Raw genomic sequence first — 22,189 nt, 5'->3', positions numbered from 1 at the left:
ATTAGTACCTTGTTAACTATTGGAGATATGATTTATTTGTGGATCTAACTTAGTCTTAAATACTTAAATTACTAGTTTTTAATTTTTAGACCGTGGATTGATTGATTAGTCACCTCATTGGGTTGCAAGGTTAAGTTATAGCTTTTTTTGACAACTTACCTAGTTTCTTTTATTTAGATTCTCATTACACTTGTCTTTATAAAGGCATCTATTGTAATTAAATTATGATGCATGCATTCTCTATTCTACTACTGTATATTATGCATATAAAGTCACCTTTCTATTGTTGTGCTATAACTTGGTGAGGTGCACCCGGGTGGGGAAAACTAATGTGTAAGGTGAAATGAGAATAGGAGATTCAGAAAGAAATATGGCATAAATAAAAAGGCAAAAGTGTAAGCTCACATAAGAAAGCAAAAGCGAATGCTAATATAGGTAGAAAAATAAGCAAAGCATAAAAATGCTTAAAGATCTCAAGGAACAAAATTAGAAAAATCACCATTTGAGTAGACATCACCATCCCAACAGGTATCATCAATTTCTTCCTTAATTATATGAGTTTTTCTTAATATAATTGGTACTTTTAATAAGAATACTAGCAGTCATGTAACTTGGGGAACATCTTCCTTCCTCTGATGTTCTTGGTTCTTTGGAAAGATTTTGCACTTGCTTAACAGTAACCATAGGATCTTCCTTAGGACCGATGAAGTAGTGCCTCTAGAATGAAGCGTGGGTTTTCGAATCATATTTCATAGATGTTGTAGAATAAAAAACTAGAGATTCTTTAGGCCTTTTATTTACATAAGGTGTAGAATCAGAAGATGCATATGTAGCTGCTCACGTCTCTCTTATACTGCTTATATGCATAATTAGTGTTATTTTGGTGTCTTCACAAATGTTTTCTGTGTAAATTGGCTATAAGTTGATATTGGTTTATCGCGAGCTCTATCAATTTTGAGTAGTCTTCATACAGGAATGTAGTGATGGAGATGAATGAGAAGGTATCTTATAAGGTTTGGCAAATTTCACCCCACGAAACGTGAGTTTGGCCATGATCGTGAAAGCCGTTACATGTGGCATTAACCACAAAACATTGCTTAGTTGGACGAAGTAAAATTTAGAAGGAAAAGTCAAATAAAGAGGCATATCATGGGTCTGCGTGAATGTTCAGCATACAAGCACAAAGAGTTCATGGCAAACAAAGGTTAGCTGCTTTCCAATAATTGACCACTTACCCAACATTGCCAAACCATCTGAATTGGTTGACAAGTCCACGTAAGGGACTTAAAGAGATATACTACCCAAGAAACAAGACTAATATCACCGCAGGTGAAGTGCATCCAACTGCAATATAATTCATACATTTAAGTTTCCTTATTTTAATGTGACAATGACTTTAAATATGAGATTGCATAATTTAATGTGATTGATTATTCATTTGATATATGTGATAGTGAATATAATCTTCTATGAGGAACTATTGATTATTTATGCGATACAATCATATATAGTTATATATGATGAAATATTGATCCTATTGTGTTGGTATATGAGACCAACACCATAACCCTGTGTATCATGATTGGATTAATGGATAATCTCTATATATGTGATTAAAGGTAATACTTATTACAATAAGAATTATTTGCCTTGGATCTTTTCCAAGAATGTTCCCACAGGAAAAGAGGGAGATTGAGATTTAGATGGAGTATGACATTTTATTAGAAGCAACCTTGAAAGAGAGGGAGCCAATAGAGGATATGATTTAGTCAACTTTCGGTAATCTCGGTCATATTGATTTAGAGGCAGTAAATCATGTTGAGATAGATTTTCTAGTGATTAATAAATTGTAGCAGTCAAGAGGACTGTGATTCATGAATATACCCCGTGACTTTGTGATTTTAATGGACCTATCCTCCTGTGTACATCATGAGGAAGTGATGACTTCCAAATGATGTCACATGTAGTTGCAAAAGTTATTGAAAGGTGACGATCTTACAATAACTTAATTTTCTATTAAGATGGATATCTTACGATGTCTATGTAGATCATGATAGATTATACCTTCTATGGTGGATGTTTATATGGTAAGCATTATGAGAATGTGTGTGCACATACTTGATAGACATTTTTGAGTATATGGTGAATGTTATGCAAATTGATGTTCTGGAGGCCATTACCCACAGTACTTGGTGAATATCTTGCATCTCATTCTGGAAGCCATTACTCAAAGAGTATTTGGTGAATATCATATGTTGATATTTTGGAGACCAATACTCAATTGTGATATCAAAATGGTGAATATTATATGTTGATGTTCTGCAAGCTATTACCTTATTGAGTACATGGTGAATACCAAGTGTTGATATTCTGGAGACCATTACTCAGAGCATTTGGTGAATATCATATATTCTGAAGGCCAATACTCATGATATCAAAATGGTGGATATCTTCTGACCAAAGATATCCTTAAAAGTTTGTCATTCCTAATATTACCAGTGGTGTAATATCTGTCTTTTGTTTATCCTCCGTAGCTAAAGAGGGAGTGTTGATGTTCAATAGCTTTAGTTGGATAAATTTATTTATAATTATATATGAGATATATTTTATATATATGTCTTTATTATATTTGAGATATATGTTTATTGTTATATGAGAAAAATTAATATAATAATGATATGTGTGTGTGTGTGTGTGAGAGAGAGAGAGAGAGAGAGAGAGAGAGAGAGAGATTAAATTTGTTATTGTATTAATTATAAGATTAATGAATAGACATGTCTCTTCACGGCTTATTCTCAATATAAATAATATATCGCTGTCATTTGGAAAACATATACCAAAATTAAATGGCAATGCAATTGCACTTGCAGCAATACTAGTACTCCAACAAAAAGTTGTTCAGAAAATCCTTTAAACAATTGTGTACGGAATCTCAAAAATTTCTCTACTACAATTTCACAATTGTCACTGCCACAGTCTGCGGAATTGATATGCTTCTCCAAGCCCGAGGTTCTGGAAACCTTTGTTCTGTACCGTAAAATAATAAAACACAGAGGGCGAGTAAAATTTCTATATTTAACTATTTTAAACTAAGGAGCAAAATTCTCCATAATTATTACAAAGATTTATCCATTACTGATAAGATCAACAAGTTAGAAAAACAAAGGCTAAGATCTTAACACAAGAAATAGAGTTACTAAATACTACCTACTAACATCAGTATGTTGGAATTCAGGGTTCAATCAAACAACTGTTTTAGAATCTACAAATTGACTTTACTCTTGTGGTTTACATTTGTGACTTGCAGACTGGCTTTCCACACTTGTAGGAAACCTTCTACCCACAGGAAAGATTGGAAGAAATTTGGTTACTAGATTTTTTTCGCTCACTGTGATACTTGAAATATTGTAAAGAAAATTGGCAGTGTTTCTGACCACCTTTATGGGAATTACTGATTTGCAAGTCATGTTCTCCTTGGTCAGACTGCTAGGTGGCTCAATTCAATGAGCATGAACAAATAACAAGGACAATTGTTAAATAGGTAAGGATGCCTAGGATGATATATGCTTTGATAAATGCAGCTACAATGCTCTCATATGAATGTTCTTTGATTATTCTTCCATCTCTTTTAGGATCCCAACATAATTTCAACTGAATGAATGGATGTCTTTAAATACAACATAGCAGACAAGCTAACTCAAATCCACAGAAGTTGGTGTGGGATCCTCTTTTCAGAACTAAGGGAGTTAATTGAGGACCCATAGCATATTATTTATTTTTTGTAGGCTCAGAAATAAAATAAGGGAAACAATAATAATATTTTAATTTTAGCCCATTCAATTGATTTTCATAAGGGCAAGTTAAATATGATTATAGGGCATTTGTAATACTTAAAAAGTGCGTTTAATTGTTAGTAACAAATGTAAGTTGAAAATTGCTCTTAAATATGTGATATAAGCTTGCAATCTAGGTGTTCTCACCTACTAAAAGTTTTATATTTGATGTGCTTTCAATCTTGGTATTTCTCCACCTAGGATAATCGATTCATTTTAAATGGAGGCAAATGTGCATAATCCAACTTGGAAAAAATTTCAATTTTTTTAAATCTATGTTTCAGAATAGTAAAAACATTTAGATAAAAGAGCAAGATTAGAATAGAAAAGAAGAAAAATAAAATGAAATAACCACAAAGCTAAGTAATACTAGATTAATGCTGGAAAAATCTCTTGTAAGGGAAAAACCTAGCCTTTAAAATACCAGATCCAGTGTATTTATCAACATCCAATAGTTTCAATACAGAAGTAGACATACTGCTTCAAAAGAATGAAGAGCACACAATTATACTTGGGGGGGGGGGGGGGGGGTGGGCGTGGGGGTTGAATCAGTATAATAACAACTTTTGCCAATTTAAAACATTTATCCAATTAATTACTTTAAATGCTGAAATCAACAATTATGCACATGAACAGGGTAACACAATGATGTACTTGGAAACCCAATGTGGGAGAAAACCACGACAATACATGCTTTTATATATACTCTGTTCTTTTACGATGTATTGTATGCTTTGACCTACTAGAGGGTCCAACCTCTATGTTTATGAGCACCGATTCACTGGAAGCTCCAGCTCCCACACTTTGCAGGCTCCAACCTACAGGAAGCACCAACCCCCACTTCTGTCATCGTGAGCACAAACCCACTGCACACAACTATTCTTCCACTTTGACAATGTTGATTACTTAACTGATGATGAATGTTCTGTTGGCAAAACTTATCTTCTTTAAACTGAAATTCATATCTACTTTAGACTCAAATCTGATAATTTCTTCCACTATATCTTCTTTTAGAAATAACAATATATATTTCTTTTATTACTGTGATATAACTCTGATTAAAAAACTGATTTTATACATATGGCTCTTACTGCCTCTTTCTTCTTCCTATTCATTTCTCATTTAACATACTGGTTTCTTCTTTTATATAATACATTCAATATTTATATCAGATGAATATTATAATATATATACTCTGCACTTTTTACTTTACTCATATATACTCTACTCTTCCATCTGTTCTATTTTTCAGTCACTTACATCTTCTACCGCTCACACTTCATTGCATTTTTGTCTCGAACCAACTTCAAATATATCTCTCTCAAAAAGACATCTCTTTAGATGTTCACACCCATTCATTATCTTTCCTAACTTGTATTAGTTAATTATTTCTTCTTAATCATTGAGTTTGTTAAGGATGCTACCTAGTTAAATTTATATTTCTCTTTTTAATATCATTGGTGGCTGTGCATGTTCTACAGAAGTCATATTCCATAATCTTTGAACAATGTATCGCTGTGTGTGCTAGCCGTCTCATTCTGTGACGTGGACTCCTACGTTCTTCAAAGACCATGCACATGGTCTATATAATTTATCGTTTTTAGTCTTTTCCCTCTCATCATATATTGTTACGTTATAATGACTTTCATCAATTCTTCTTTCGGGCTCCATCATTTAACAAATATAATCGCAACTGCAAATATATTTATATATTTCACTCCGACATTGTCTGGATTATTTGATTTGACTTAATAAGAATTATTTTGTTGCCTTCAATTACATATTATAACCGCAGTATATATCCTTGTTTTCCTTGACGAACATTCATCGCAGATGTTCTTGGCTCCGTCGTGGCCTCTACTTTGTTATTAATCTTTTTGCTTTGGTGAAATGCATAGCTTCTGTGTGTAATTTCTTCAAACTGATGACATGCATAGGATAGCCAAACTGGGTTTTACATTCCTACTGCATATTCAATTGCATTTAAACCTTGATAGCTTTTAATGTCTTTTTAAACTTCCAATTTCACCAATGCAATTTCTTTAGGTTCATTTGTGTTACTTGTTCTGACTTGACTGACTCTATGTTTGTTCCTGCAAACCCTCTTGTCTTTGACGTGGTATAGGAACATACATTTATGAAGTTAACATTGTGATAGATAATCTTCTCTTGCCAATGTAAGTTTCATTGCGAGTCTTTGAAAACAATCCACAATGGTCATCTTCTATCCGTATGCACAAGCTTTTGAATGAATTTGATTCGTTTGAAAAAGGATCATATGGTAAGTTTGACTGCCATCTCATTAGTGTTTGACTGCCATTTCCATCACTGCATATGGTGGTTTGTATTTAGAAAAATAATCATGCTTTTTCTTATGTATATAATTTGTTACCCAAATTTGTTTGCAACTGTAAACTCCTTAGCATTGTTTATTGAATCAATATTTCTTTTGTTAACATGTTTAATTCACTTCACTCAAATGCTGCTGTGTTGTTTATGTACATATCATTTTATGCATTTATATTGTTTTGAATTTGGAGTTTCATGTTAATGATGTGTATTCACATAGTGTCTACAGATATGGATTTAACATAGTCTTCGAATAACCTTTTCTTTGTTGGAAGTCATCATAGTTATACTGCTGTAAAGTATTTGACCTTCACACATATCAGACTCAGGCTCGTTTCATGTGAATGCACATATACTTCCTATTGTCTTATTACTGACACTGCTTTTAAACTCTTTCAATATTACTTTAGCTGCTCTTTTCATAAATCCAACTGCACATAATCTCTGATGTATATGCTCTGTTTATTTAATCATATTCGACCCCCTGCTGTGCTGATATAAGTTGGTCAACTCTTAATCAATGAGATTCTTAAACTGTTAATAATAGTACTACTATAAGCTTACTCTTTTATACTTCTTATCTTCATTATATACCTCTTTCCACACCCTCTGATATATGTATATAAATTCTCTGTTATTGTTTTGACATCTACAAACATATATTCACATACTCCATCTTATTGTTTTTCTTTATATTCTGCTCTAATTTGAACTCACTATTTTTATTTATGAAATCCTTTGACATCAATGACAATTATTCCATCAAAGAGATGTGCAATTTGATTTTGGAGGTGTTGCAGTGACTTAATCTTGCATAGAAAGTGACATAGGTCTCCATCTCAAGCCTTGCATATAGACCTAAGCAACCTGGGAAATCAAGAATCATTTTCCAAAATCATGGGTTCAAAACAAGCTAAAATCAAATCAAGGTGGTTAAAATCCAAACCATGCTCTTCACCTCCAAGAAGAACTCTGCAAATTGAATGTATCTGTTAATTCACTGGTTGGACGCCTATGACAAAGAGGGTTGAACTGTAACTCCCAAGTGCTTCAACGCGAGACAATACTTAGACACTTCTTGCACATAACTATAAATAGCGAGTGAAAGATGCGTTGACCTATCGTCATAGGATCAATAACACATGGTGGAGTGGCATTATAACATTCAAGATTCCATTGAAGTGGATGCCTTTTTCGATGTCGGCACATTATTTACAATAGTACAAATAATAAGTATAACTAGACTTAGGACTCGTAACGTGTACAAAATCTAGTCTGCTGGTCCAAATGGTAAAATAAGCGTTGTTACAAAATCTTGATAATTGGAAGAATGCTTCTCCCCTTACGAGTACAAGTTTGTTATTTTCTTTGATGTTGCTGACTTGAATGGATTCCTCACCAACTTCATGTTCTAGTAGTTTAATTTATTAGGTACAGCTTGCTTTAGTTTCTTTTTTGTAATCTGGCCATCACTGTTTGATTGACAGAATTTCTATAGCTCAGAGGATGATGATGCTTCTGGAAATGTGAAAGAAATTGAAAACGAAGCTGAGAATTCAGAGTTGGAAAACAGCTCCAAAAGTCTGGAATCTCTGGGACAAAATGTGCCATCGGGAAAACGTGGAAAAGGAAGAGATGAAGACGATAAATTGTTGAAAGGAAAAAAGAAAACTGAATCTAATATTGACATAACTGATCCCAGAGAAAAATCTCAAACAGAACATGACGAAGTTGATAATGAGATAAATGATAAAAATGAATTATCTCCTCGAGTGACTGAAACAGTAATAAAGGAAGCAATTTTGAAGAGAGCTTCCTATCTTAGAGCTGAAATTGAGTATGTTTCTCTTACAAGTAGTGATTAATGTTCATATTAAAAGTAAAATTAGATATGATATTTATGTGATGGGATTGTTTCATTGATACTTATTCATGATTTGCATTTTTGTAGATCTATAACTCTAGGAAGTTTTCGTCGACTTTTGGAACAAGATCTTCAATTAGAGACAAAAGCACTAGATGTTCATAAAGCATTTATTTCAAAGCTTGTCGATGAGGTACTTTCTTCGTCAACTTTTTCCATTTTGGCATTTTCATTTCTTACTTTAAACAGTTAAGTCTTCTTCATTTCAACATGTCTGATTTTGTTTTTAACAGATAATTTCTAGTCCTTCCAATGAACCTGCTAACGTCAAAGAGATTAACAAAAAGAGCCAGAAGAAAAAGTTACCTAAAGGAAAGAAAATTGGTTCTGATGAGGATCAAGTCAAAGATACTAGATCTGACACAATGGAGGATTCATTGGAATCTACTGAAATTTCAAGAAATGATGGGGTGGAACTGAACAAAGAAACATTGAAGGCCAGTAAATCTAAAAAGATCAGTAAGGAACATTTAAGTGTTTCGACTTTTAAAGGCAGAAAGAGAAAAGTAGATCCAGAAAGTGAACACAAAAAGCCAGTTAAGAAACCAAAGAAAAATAAATTAGTTGAAGACACAGACACAGAGCCGCTAAAATCAGAGACCACAAGAAGGGAAGAAGAAGAGAGTGTGGATGAAATTGAAGAACCAGTAAAAACCAAGGCATCTGATGAAAGTGACAGTGCATCTGATAACGAAGAGGAGAAGGTTTGATGAAATATATACTTAACATGAAATTGACTTTTAAATGTTAAAAAAATTGTTTTCATGTTTCTATAATAAGTGTTATGCCCTTAACCAGATTAAAACGAAGAAGATGAGCAATACAGTTGTGCATAGTGAGCAAGTACAGAATCTGAAGAAGATCATAAGATCCTGTGGAATGACGTATTTACCTCAATTTTCTTATCAGAAGATAATTTATTTTGTAGTGAAAACAGTTCACTTGTATTTGTTTGATTTCTTGAGCTATCAGCTTTAATAAATGTCTCTTTTCCTTTAGCTGGGGAAGAAAAGTATTTGAGGATTATGCTCTTTTTCTTTTCAGAGTGCCTCCGACTGTTTATAAGAAAGCAAAAGAACAGTCTGACAGCAAGCGAGAGGCATATCTTTTACAGGAGTTGACAGCAATTCTGAAGAAGGAAGGCTTGTCAACAAATCCTACAGACAAAGGTGACTAATCACTGTAATTCCAAGATCAAAGTTTTGAATTTTTTTAGTTGAAATATATATCTATTTGCTGCTTGCTTATGTGCTGGCTTTAGCATTCATTTGGCCATATTTGGGTTGCAGTTACTATTGTTCATAATTAACTGAAAAATGATAGTCTAAGCAGCTTCTTCAACTACATTTTGTTAGGTTTAGTATGATGAAAAAATGAATTTAGTCAGTTGATCTATTCTCTTGTATCTCTATTCTTCTTGCATAGTGTATATTTAAGATACAATAAATTATTTGATTATTTAAATAACATTAATACAAAATTTTGTAAACAGTTGACGATTTAGGTTGACTTCAATCTTGAACCATTAGCCAAAGCATTGATTTCCAAATTTCAATTATTAGCCAATCGGTGAATATTAGCCACTAAAATAATCACTGCTATAAATTCCATGATCCGTTTAGGATCAAATCTTCTAGATTTCTGTACTGGTTCATTATTAACTATGTGAAACGACAGTCACTTCGCAATAGGAAAACACATTCACATTTTAGGCTGCTTAAAGTAGTTATAGAAGCCTTTATGAGTATTTAATGATGTTCTCCTCCTTGGTTACTCTTGACCATAGTTTGCAGACATGGAGTAAAAGAGTACTCGGAAAGCCCAAATCTTTCAACTTGGCGAATACTCGACAAAAGCTTGGCAACTTAAAAAGTACTATAAGATAAACTCTCATAAAGAAACATATTTTGTTTTGTAAAATTCAGTCACAAAATGTATTAAATTAAAAAAACTGACATGTTTGAAAGAGAAAATGCATGGTTTCATAGCAAGAACGACATGTAAAATGCATTTTAACTAGCATTTTACTTGCATCGGCATTTTGGTCCATGGTTTTTTGTGTCTATAAAATTGTAAAAGTTAAACTTGTGAAAACTCGCCCAATTAAAAAAAAATAGTGTACTCTGAGAGTTCGCAAACCAAAGTAACAAGAATCGGAATCGGATCGAAATCGGCAAGGCCGAATCAAATCGTGAATCGGCCATGAATCGGAAAATTTAAAAAACCCTTGAAATTTAGTAACTTATTTCATAAACCCTTTATCGCTGATTCGATTCACCGATTCACAAAAAATCGTTTGGCTTGAATCGAATCGCCGAATCGCGTGAATCGCATGAATCGCCGTGATTCTTGGAACTATGTCGCAAACTATGTATTTGACCGGTTAGCAAGAGAACCTGATGTCTTTGATTGTTTTCGTGAGCTTTATTGGCTTGTGAGTTTGGTAAATTAGTGTCTGTAATCTTCCACTAATCACTGCAAACTTTTTCTTTTAGAACAAAAGTATGTGGAATTGACAATGGCTTATACTGACTTGGGATTTAGTTCATTGAACTGGCTTGTAGACTGAGACTCTAAATCTCTCCACGTGGCCGCCACATTGTAAGGGGTATGCTTGCCTTTTGTTCTTGAGCACTAATGTTTTGTGGTAATTCTCCATGATATCTTTTAAAAATGTGTGTTTGCAATGGCTTTGTTTGGGTAGTAATTAAATGACGTTGCCCTTATGTCCTCAAACATGGTCATCAAAAGGGATTTTCAAAGAGGATGTGTTACATTCAAGTCCTTGATGTCTCTTCCACAAAATGCTTTATTTGCTCAAGTTCATCTTTCAGATCTGGAGACTTTTCAAAACTTCCACCAAACTAAGGCAAACCAGAACAGCTGCTGCCAAAGCCAAACAAAAAGAGGGGGTCCCTATGCCTATTGGCGTAATGGTGCAAAGATCTCACAACAAGTTCTTAATGGAAGAGAAGATTTTTTCCGTTCCCCAAGATCATTATTGGCAGTGAGTTTGTTGATGTGGTCCTCATTGAGATGCCTTGGCAGGATATATTGCGTACTATTGATTTTAACCCCCTCGGGTATTTTAATATTGGTTTTGGTGATGTTTTTGTTTTTGGAGTTATAGTAGAGGAGAGTGTGGTTTGTGCACGATGGGTTGAAGTAGGTGCTTTCCTTCTCAGATTGATTTGGAACCTTAATATCACATGGTTTGCAGTTCAACAGTTGTGGTTAAGGGAGCACGAGTTGTTTCACTAGGGTTTACCCATGCGGTTCATCGGGTTGGTTCTTTTGAAAAACAATGGATCTTTTGAAGAACAAAAATCCCTTGAGGAATTGATTGAGCTTATGTAGTATTTGAATGCTCTTCTTTGTGGTGGTTACCAAAGAGAGCTCTTGTGTTGGCACCAACAGGACAATGTTTTTTGGGGTTAGTGTTATAGATCTCTAAGGTTTACTTGGGATCCTGGAATAGTTTTTGGTTTCAATCTAGAATAGTTTGATGATTGCGGCATTGTATTGGCATTGTTTGAGGACAACAATGTTTGAGAATGGTGGAGTGTATTGTCCCCAGTTTCAGGTTCTCCAACAGTGTAGTTTTTGGTGACTTTGTGAGTTTGTGTCAGCTTGGTTAGAGGGATATTTTGATGTTGCCAACGAGCTTAGTGTATGTAGAGGACTTGTATAACTCTTTCAAATGTTATTTCTAGTATCTAGTTTGAGCTCCAAATTTCTTAGAGAGAGTGTCCATTATTAGTAAGTCAGTTATGGGCACTTATTACAATAATAGATAAGACGTCTATTATTAGTTAATGGTTATCTTGTAAATATCTTTAGCTTTAGTTTGCTTTCGTTTTTTGCTTTCTCTGGAATAGAATGTTTCTATTCTTTACGATCGTTTCCTAAGGAAACATCGTCTCTTCCTTTTGTATAAATTGACCTTTTGGTCTTTGTTATTAATAAGCAAGTTATTACCAATTACCTTGTAATATGGTATAATAAGCAAGTATTTACCAATTACCTTGTAATATGGTATCAGAGCTAAATACTTAAATTTTTTCGGAAAAATTTATAATTTCTTCTTGAAATTATTTGTTTAAATTTTTCCAAAATTATTTCAGCTAATTTCTCCAAAACCCACCTAGGGTTTTTCTGCTTGGAGAAATTCCCGAATTACGGGTCTGCAAATCGCGTGGAAATCGTGGCCATTTTTTGAAGACTCACGTTTTTGGGGTGAAAATCTGCATGTTTCTGTATCAAATCTTCATGTTGTTAGCCGTCTCAGTCTGTCATCGTGCTCTGGGAAGCAGATTCGACCATTTTTCATCAAGAAATCTGAAGTTTTTTCAAGCTTTTTTCAGCTAGGGCCGTTTTTTTTCGAAACCCTAATTTATGGGGTCGAAATTTTTTTTTGTTTGCAAATTCATGGTGGGTTTTTTGAGAGCTCAACTGGGTTGTCCGTTTTTTCTGGGTGCCTCGATTTTCGAGCCAACAGATTCAAAAAATGACAGTAGATTCCTTCTGGTTTTTTCGAGCTCTCTTTTGGGTCATTCTCTGATTTTTCTGGGTCTTCCGTATTTTTGCCTCGAAGAACGTGCCTTCATAGATTTTCATAGTTTTTCATTGAAAAACGTGCCATGGCATCTCTGACAAATATTCTGCTCGAGCATAATTCCAAATTCAATGGTCGCAATTATGGAACCTGGAAGCAGCGCATCATCGCAATCTTCGAATATCGAAACACCGATCAACTTGTTCTGGGTGTTAAGTAGCGTCCGACTTCTCCGGGTCCTGATCAAGATACATGGGATCTAAACAATCGAGAGGCAGTAATGCTTCTCAAACTCTCCGTAGCTGATGACCAGCTTTCTCAGATTCCATCCGGCAAGACAGCGGCCGAAATCTGGACACATCTAAAAGGTCTTCATGAGACTTCCGACAAGAGCAGAGCCTTCTTTCTGAAAAACACTCTGTTTTCTATTGTCATGGATGAGCGCACCTCGCTCCAGGCACACCTGAATCGGATTCAGGAAATCCGTGATCAGTTACTTGCCATCGGTCGTAAGATGGAGGAAGAGGATATTGTGGTAATCACTCTTCGGAGTTTACCAAATTCCTATGAGAATTTTATCGAGACTCTCAACATCACATCTACTGGTGTTGATCTAAAGTTCACTGATCTCTGCACCCTGCTACTTCAGCAAGATCGGTGGAAACAACAGTTCGGTAGCAGCTCCAGTTCCACCTCCACTGAGCAAGCCTTTGCTGCGAAATCCTTTCAGAAGGATAAGGGCAAGTTTCAGCAACCATCTCAGCAGAAGTCTTCTGCTTCAGCATCCAATGGTACCAAAAAGAAGAACATTCAATGCAACTATTGCCACAAGTATGGTCACATGAAGGTTGCATGTCGGAAACGCTTAGCTGCCCAGTCTAAGCAATCAGGTTCGCAACCCAAAGTGAACAGTGCAGAGCACACTGAGCAGGTGGAATCTGCCTTTTATGCCTTCATGGCTAAAAGACCTGCAGATCATGTATAGTCATCTGCCTGGTACATTGATTCAGGTGCCTCTCGACATTTCACTCACCGCAGAGACTGGTTTACTGACTACTAGCCTTATTCAGATTCTGTTATCTTTGGTGGTGGAGAAGAGTACACGGTTGTTGGTAAAGGCAACATTCAAATTCAGTCTGTTGGGAGGAAGCTCATATTCCTTGATGTGTACTACGTTCCAGGGATGGAACTAAATCTACTCTCGGTCAGTCAGTTGCTGCGACATTCTCCACACTTGGCAGTCACCTTCAGTTCACATCAGTGCACCATCACTGATCGGGCGACTAAGTCTACTATTGCAGTTGGTCTTGAGGATCATGGTCTTTTCAGACTTACTGATTCTGGTGATTCTCAGGACTTAGCTATGGCTGCTCGGCGATCTTCCATCAGCACACTTTGGCATCAGCGATATGGGCACTTAAATGTGCATTATCTCTCACAACTTGCTCGGGATGAGCTTGTTCTTGGTTTGCCAGAGATTCAAACCCAACACCTTGGAGTTTGTGACGCATGTCAGGCTGGGAAGCAACATCGCACACCTTTCCCCAGTGGCGATTCTTGGCGAGCTTCTCAAGTACTTCAGCTTGTTCATGCTGATATCTGCGGCCCTATGGCCACTCCTTCTGTTCTTGGGTACAAGTATTTTCTGTTGTTTGTAGATGATTTCAGTAGAAAAATGTGGGTGTATTTCCTTAAAAAGAAATCCGATGCATTTATTGTATTTCAGAAGTTTAAACCCTTAGTTGAAAAAGAGTCTGAGAAATCTATTATTACTCTTAGATCAGACAATGGGGGGGAATTTTGTTCTAATGTTTTCTCCAGCTTCTTGGATACACATGGCATCCAACGCTAGTTCACCACACCCCACACGCCACAACAGAACAGTGTAGTTGAACGTCGGAACAGGACAATCACCGAGATGGCTCGTTCCATGCTCGAACACAGACATGTTCCGAAGCGTTTTTGGGCAGAAGCAGTTAACACTACAGTTTATTTGTTGAACCGGTCACCCACAGTGGTGGTCAAAGGTAAAACTCCGGAAGAGGCCTGGTCAGGTCGCAAGCCCAGAATCAGTCACCTGAAGGTTTTTGGCTCTCTTGCTTTTGTTTGGATCCCTGATGCTTCATGCACCAAGTTGGATGCCAAGAGTCAGAAACTGATGCTTGTTGGATATAGCAGTCTTCACAAAGCCTACCGCCTTATTGATGTTGAGACATCTCGTCTCATATACAGCCGCGATGTAGTCTTTGATGAGCAGCGAGGACCATTCATGCCTGTTTCTCCTGTTCCTGATCCAGCAGACCAGCCTATGCAGGTTCATGATTTGGGAGTTCGGCTTCCATTAGGTCCACCTGATGGGAGGGCTCCAGTAGCTCCTACAGCTCCAGTCCTGCCAGTGATACCTGTACAACCACCTCCGGCTTCTCTTGCAGGATCACCTCGTTTTGAAGATGCTTTACCTGAGTTTGATCCAGATTCTTCTGATCAGGATCCTGCTGATCAAGCATCTCCTAGTACTACTGTTGGTCATTCTCCTCTCCGGCCTAAGTGGTGGGCTAAGACACTTGCTGATCTTCATGATGATGAGCTCATTGATGGGAGAACTACTTACTTTGACCAAAAATTGCACCAAGATGTCCAATCTTAGTGACATCAAAATCCTGGTCATTGTGATTTTGTATACTTACTTTGACTTAATTTGAAGATTTGCTTTAATGCTTTTTTTTTGAATGTGGCTTAATTTTGTACCTTGATTCTTGAAAATGTATAATTAGCCGATAGGCTATTTTTTGTGAGAATGCTCTCCGGTGGCTGTAATGTCTCACAGTATATGAATTTAAAAAAAAATGTTATGACCACCGAAAAAAGGGGCTCCAGGAATGGAATTTAAGAAAGAAAAGAACATCAAAAGGCGGTTTGTCATAGATGTTTATGGTGAATCAGTGTTTGCCTAATCATTGTTTTTCCCTAATCACTGTTTTAAATTTTCCCACAGTTTATCTGATGTCGTCTGCCGTCCGTTGTTTGCTACACGATACTTTTGACCAGGAAAATGACTGTCTAGACTCTACATACATTTAATAATATAAAAGATAAAAGATCACCCCAGAATTATGTGGCTTATTTTGCTTATTTTTAAGTCGAAATCTTAATACTTGAATTGCTAAGATTAATAATATTATGTTCACTTCAAAGTTTAAAAAAAATAATACAAAAAAAAAATATTTTAAAAAAGAAGATATATTTGAATAACAATCTGATGTATTTGGCAATACTGGATCCCTATTTTTTGCCACAACAGAGCACTTCAGCTTCTTAATTTTCATGCTTTCTCAAATCTTAACAAGGCATAATGAAATTGGACTTATATAACTTTTTATTAATTAATTATTTCTTTGGACAAAGTTCTAAATATGTACAGGAATTTCAATAATTAAAAACTATTATATATAAAATAAATAGATATTACATCAATTTCTTCTGTTGTAAAAGTTAGTTTGCAAATATAATATAATTATAAATATCATTAAATTGTTAAATTCATGGATCTTGGTCAATTGTTTACACTCCTATAGATGGTCCTATTTGGGCAGATTGCTAGAAGAGTAGACTAATTGATTTTGGTGTATCTTCTAATCTGCAATCTAGCCCTCCCTTATACCTAACTCAAGGGGCATGTTCATTGAATGGACATGTCCCTCTCTAGGTTGGCCTATTTAACAACATAATTGTTTCCTCAAGATTGGTGCCCATTCCAAGAGTTAATAATAGTTAGTAACTAACCAACCACATTAGTAAATAAGAAGGCTTATAAAAGCCACAAGGAAAATGCCGATCTGTCTAAAGGGGACAATATGTTCTAGTGACCAAGTCAAAGGGAACTCATGCATCTAGATCAGACTGATCTGAAAATCAGAACACTTGTCTTGTCAAAGTTACAAGGAATTAACACTCTCTCTTAACTTGTTAAGCTAAGTGATAGAAACATATCTAGCAACATCAATAGAGATACCTTTCTAAATTTCAAGCATGATGTATCATTAGACAAATGATACCTGAAAACACATCATATTACAAATTTTGTAATATAAGTTATCACCGGAGCTTGTGTTCAAATCACTAAGCATCGTTCGTAATACAAACTATCAAATCATCTAGGCTTGTAACACAAAGTGTTTGACAAGGCTTGTGATATGAAGTATTACTTGAACTTGTGATAACAACATTGTATAGAATGCAATACTCAGAATAAAGACTAGAGAATAATTAAATTCTCCCTATACCCAAGTTGTAACGTCTGGAGTTTTAAAAAATGTCACTGTCACAACATGATCTTGATTTCGTCCAAGATCTAGATTCTACCAGCAATCCATTACTAGAATGCCTTACATTGGATAAAATCTAGAGAATAATTAAATTCTTCCTTTATCCAAGTTGTGACTCATAGGCACACAACATGATCCTGAATTAAGATCTGCCAATACACTGGATAAAATCCGGCGAATAATTAAATTCTTCCTTTATCGAAGTTGTGATTATAGAAATAGAAATGCCTCCATCGCAACATGATCTTAAACTCATCCAAATCTACTAGTAGTTCTCTATTGGTCAAAACATTATCTCAGAGATTGTCACCTCTTATAATGTCTTTATACAAGTGTTCATTATTTCAGAGATTGTCACCTCTTAAATAACAAACACAAATGGTGAAGCCCCATAACAGTCAATATCCTGACAATAATATAAATTATCATAAAAACAATTCAATCATACGCAAATCTTTCCTTTAGATGATCACTCTCAAAAAGGTTTGATAAGAATACCTGCTTTCTAATTTCCAGTACTTAAGGATAAAGTCTAGAGAATAATTAAATTCTCTGTTTATCCAAGTTGTGATTCATAGACATCGAAATGTCTCTTTCACAACACAATCTTGAATCTTTTCAAGATTTGCCAGTAGTCCTCTATTGATTTAAAACACCATATGATCATTTGCTATCATTGCAAATTCGTGCTAGAAGATTTTTTTCTATTACTGCAAACTGATGTTGCAAGACTGTTTGCTGAGAAATGCTTCCACACCATGATGTTTAGAAAGGTAGGCCCATCAGATGGTTGCTCACTTTAGATTTTCCAGACTCCTACTGGATATCAAATTTGCTGAGCTCCTTATTCAAGGTTGCCTTGATGAGATGTCAGACTCCCTCCAAATCCAAAAATTCTTTCCTACAGGAACATTTTTCAAAAAATCAAGGCATATACTCTTTTTATTAAAAATACACATGAAAGATATTATAGACATAAGGTAAAAGAAGAACTCAAGTACAATAGATATTTATCTTTCCATCATAACCTTGATGAAAGTGTTTGTACTTTATGAGTATACACCATCTTGACATGGTACACTCAGTCTGAGTTTGTATGACCTAGATCTTGGGGAGTCAACTCGATCTTCTAGGTACTCTCTTTGACATATAACCTTCTTATAAGATGATACTTATGATTCTCTGCTACAAATTCTTTATTACTCGGGAATCAATAAAGCATGGTCTACTCCCTCTGAGTCAAGATTCACCATTGCAGATCATTTGGCTTCTCCTTTTGTCAGGAAGGTGTACCATGCTAATATCCATGATCTTAGTGTCACAACATGATGTCACTTTATTCCCTCCTCTATAAGAGAACCATAATCTAAATAGTCATAAGATTTTATAGAATGCATCTTTTCTAAGTCCACAATTATTAGCACTCCCTCTTGGACTTGAGGGAAGATCAGAAATGCCTTTAGTAAAATGATCTGTAGTCTCATGATGTAATCTGCAATGACCCCTTTTTAATTCTTTGACCTGATATTAAAAATTTAGTATAAGTTAGGACGTCATTCAAATTAAACACGCCTTAGATCCTTATTGTTATTCAAAGTTTGAGGAGTTGAGCATTACAATTTAATCAATTTAATTTGGTTGGGAAGTTTCACCCTATAGCGCCAGGCAATCTTCTCTCTTCTGCTTATGACCATCTCGAGATAGTAGATTGACGGTGCAGAGGGTGCGTGAAACAAGCTACAAGCGGTTCCCTGGAGGATACCGTCAGGTGCTCGAATTTACTCCGCCTCTCCCTCCACCAACTCCCTATCTTCAGATGTCATAATTCAGATGAGAGCCAAACTTCCTGAGCTCTAGTTGAAATGCATTTCAATGATAATCCTTAAGGTTGTTGTTAAGTATAATGTAACGATGTCTCTTTATTATCATGATTATTTACGCATTATTACTATTTGAAATATTTATCATTGGGTGTATGTATACACACACACACACACACACACACACACACACACACACACACATATATATATATATATTGTGTTATATGTTTGAATATATATATATATATATATATTGATCCGATTGCATTCCATGTATATTCATGGATTATTGTCACCAATTTAAATTGATGAGAAGCTTTGTATTTAATTAAGCTTACGTGATACACAAATCATCGATTGATAGTACGTGCGGTTCAATTACAATTATTTATAATAACAAAATCCATCGGCGATATGTATTTGCAAACTTTGTAATGTGTTATTATGAGCAGTTCGGCATCGTACCTGATAAGAAAAGCTTGCAGGTTATCAGTCCACGTTACAGTGTGGATTTGCGGTGCGTGATCAGTGGTCGAAGAAGATATTTTGTACGTCGAGTAGAGAGTAAATGTAGCTCGATATTACTTCCCTTACTTTTTAACTTGGTTGCATATGCTGTATTCCACGGCTTCCCTGTTACCGTGACCTAACCCTAATAATGGGTATGTATATATCGTTGGATAGTTACGTATGTAAAGTCGTGTCTTTATAGTTTGTTTAACTTTTCTTATTTGTATAATTCAGTGCATTGCATTATGTTTATTCAGTAAGTGTTTTGTAATCATATGTAAGTGTCAAAATTAATAATAATTAATTGATTAGGGATTCTTTCAAAGAGTGTTTATAATAATCAAATGATACTTAATTGAACATAGATAGTATTTGTAATAATAAGATTAATATACATGGAAAGCTTAGTGTATAATAATATATTTATAATGTGAATGTTTATATGAGACTTGGAGATTATGGATTTAATATTTATTACAACTTGTATGCCATTTAATTGAAACAATTCAAAATAGTACCATTAAAGAAGTAAATTGATTATATCAATTTTGTAAATATTTGAACTTAAAACATAATATATTTTTGATAGAGAAAAACATATTAATCTAGGTTCATTACATAATCTTTATCCATGTGCATCTCATTAGTGATTCTCTCCATGAGTTATCTTCAATGATGAACTCCCTCTCAAACAAGATAATTGAGTTTGTCTAAGATGATAGAATCATTGGTTCTTATTCCAAGGCTCCCTTTTATAGTGGATCAAACTTATTTTGAATGGGAGTTTCCTTTCAATAGAGCAGCATTTGGCTTACTCACTGTAAATTCACCAAATGTCTCCATATCTTATGATTAAAAAGAATAGATGCTCTCTGATTTTGAGTCTTGACGGGTGCCAAGAAAACTTTCTAACTTGATGTCATCTCCCCTTCTGGAAGAATGCCTAAGCAATTACCAGGAACTGACAAACAATTCCATATACTACTGATCATAGAATGGAATTCATCAATCAACCCGGTACGTCAATTAATCATTTGCATTACCACTTATCTTCAATCATCCTCTTAATCTGGTTATGTTTTGTTGGTTTTGCTATGGGTGTCGATTAAATGAGACCATTCCCACAAGTCTCACCATTTCACATATCGAAAGTGGTTCTCCTCTTTGCTAGTTTAGCCCGATATATAGCATTCAATAGTTTCCTTGATGGAAATGCAACGGTAGATGTTTGCCACATACGTTGCCAACTGGGAGTAGTTTTTCTTTGATTTGTTCGTAGTCTGATATTATCTCCTCATATCATTGTCCTGATTCCAAGAATAAAGCACAATCAATCCAATTCTTTAGAAATAGCAATGCAGACTTTGATCCACATGACATTGCCATTGCTAAATTGCTATGCCCTGCTAATTTGATCTATTTTTGTATTCCTTGTCGTTTTATCCACGTGGGATTCAAGCGCTTTATACATGATGACACTTTCTTGTCCATGTGTCAATTCAACCATCTAACATTCGGGAAGTTTGGTGTTATCCAATCTATATTCTAAACAAAAATTGATGATCTCTCACATTAAAGTAATCGCAGATATGTAAGGAGGTGACTTTCCTTAATATAATCGCCACCCTTGATAAAATCGTTACATGACAAGTTAATATGAGTCATCTCTTGTTCTTTGTTTTCATTTGATGTGTTACAGCTGGAGTATAGAAGTGTTGATTAAATTTGCAGATAATCACTACATATTCCATGTTTTCATATCCCAATGCTGCTTCCTTGCAAAAGGTATGACCATTCATATCCTCTAACGGTGGCCTTGTATGCACGCAGATGTGAATTTGTCCAGACTGGCAAGCACATAACCATTTTTGATCATGACCATCTCTGATTAATAACTTTTAAAAAAAAATGTATATCTCCCTATATTCCTTTCTTTCATTTGCCGTTTTCAATCTTGTCTCAAACATATTCCATTATTACATAGCTTCTGGTGATGGATCTATACTCCAAACACAGCCACAGTTCCAAAGAATTCCACCCACGTGCCTCAATAATATTGACGCTGGTATTAGATAATGCTCACACTAGAACCAGGATGCCCACTGACGCTGCTATGAATGTACTTGCACTCAATTCAACCTAGAATGTCAAGAAAGATCAGCAAACAAAATGAAGTCTGCCTCAATATGATCTAAAGGTTCTTGATTATCTGAGTAATGTTGCACGATTTCTAGCAGGAGTCTCTCATTTACTTCCCACACCAATGCACAGACAACTATTCTCTTTAAATGCAGGTCTGTAGTGATGGCGATTCTTGATACCAAGCAATCGTAGGTTCAAATAACAAAGCTGGATGACACTAATAATGATGTTTCAGGCAAACAACTAGTTGTCGTATTGAAGGAACACACCGCAAGTTGTAATGGCCAGTTATAACTCCAAATTGCAGTCTTGTTAGCAGGGTTTAATTGCCCTCCAATCATCCAACAATGCAGCATCCAAGAAGCCAGGTAAATCACGTCCAAATATAGGGTCTTTGCATGCTGAAAAGTTGAAAATAATATTACTTATGCATCTTTATCAGGGATGTGCAATGCCTGAAATCTACAATGTTGACTTCCCAACTTTGAAAGATAATTATTATCAATCTATAGCTCAGAATATCATTGTAGTCCCACACAATGACAATCTCTTGAATTGCCAATTTCTTCATCAAGCAATAGCTTCTCATCCACAGTAGAAAGAATACAAGTAGTCACAACAATCTTTAGAAACCTCAGATTAAACCCAATGAATTTGAATGGATCTACCTTCAAGTAGTTAAGCTTCCCATGAAGGAACTAAGCTCTGATACCATGTTAAATTCATGG

At 35.2% G+C, this 22,189-nt stretch overlaps 1 protein-coding gene across 2 annotated transcripts in view; it reads left to right on the top strand.

The window, feature by feature from the left end:
- The window catches only part of LOC149574732 (uncharacterized), a 169,433-nt gene that overhangs the window by 54,645 nt on the left and 92,599 nt on the right, over positions 1-22,189 (top strand). Inside the window, exons 2-7 of one of the 2 annotated variants that reach the window (XM_089814550.1) lie at positions 3,308-3,541; positions 7,670-8,019; positions 8,134-8,239; positions 8,340-8,810; positions 8,905-8,990; positions 9,151-9,275. In XM_089814550.1, coding sequence (XP_089670676.1) covers positions 8,472-8,810; positions 8,905-8,990; positions 9,151-9,275 — 550 coding nt within the window. In that variant the 5' untranslated portion in view covers positions 3,308-3,541; positions 7,670-8,019; positions 8,134-8,239; positions 8,340-8,471. The remainder of the gene's footprint in view (positions 1-3,307; positions 3,542-7,669; positions 8,020-8,133; positions 8,240-8,339; positions 8,811-8,904; positions 8,991-9,150; positions 9,276-22,189) is intronic. The other variant, XM_089814549.1, reaches the window with a different exon arrangement.

The sequence above is a fragment of the Cupressus sempervirens genome, chromosome 2 (genome assembly GCF_028749045.1).
Source record: "Cupressus sempervirens isolate cs-2001-9-10 chromosome 2, ASM2874904v1, whole genome shotgun sequence".
Classification (NCBI taxonomy): domain Eukaryota; kingdom Viridiplantae; phylum Streptophyta; class Pinopsida; order Cupressales; family Cupressaceae; genus Cupressus; species Cupressus sempervirens.
Note: the sequence above shows the minus strand (reverse complement) of the source record. Positions and strands in the feature narration are given on the sequence as shown.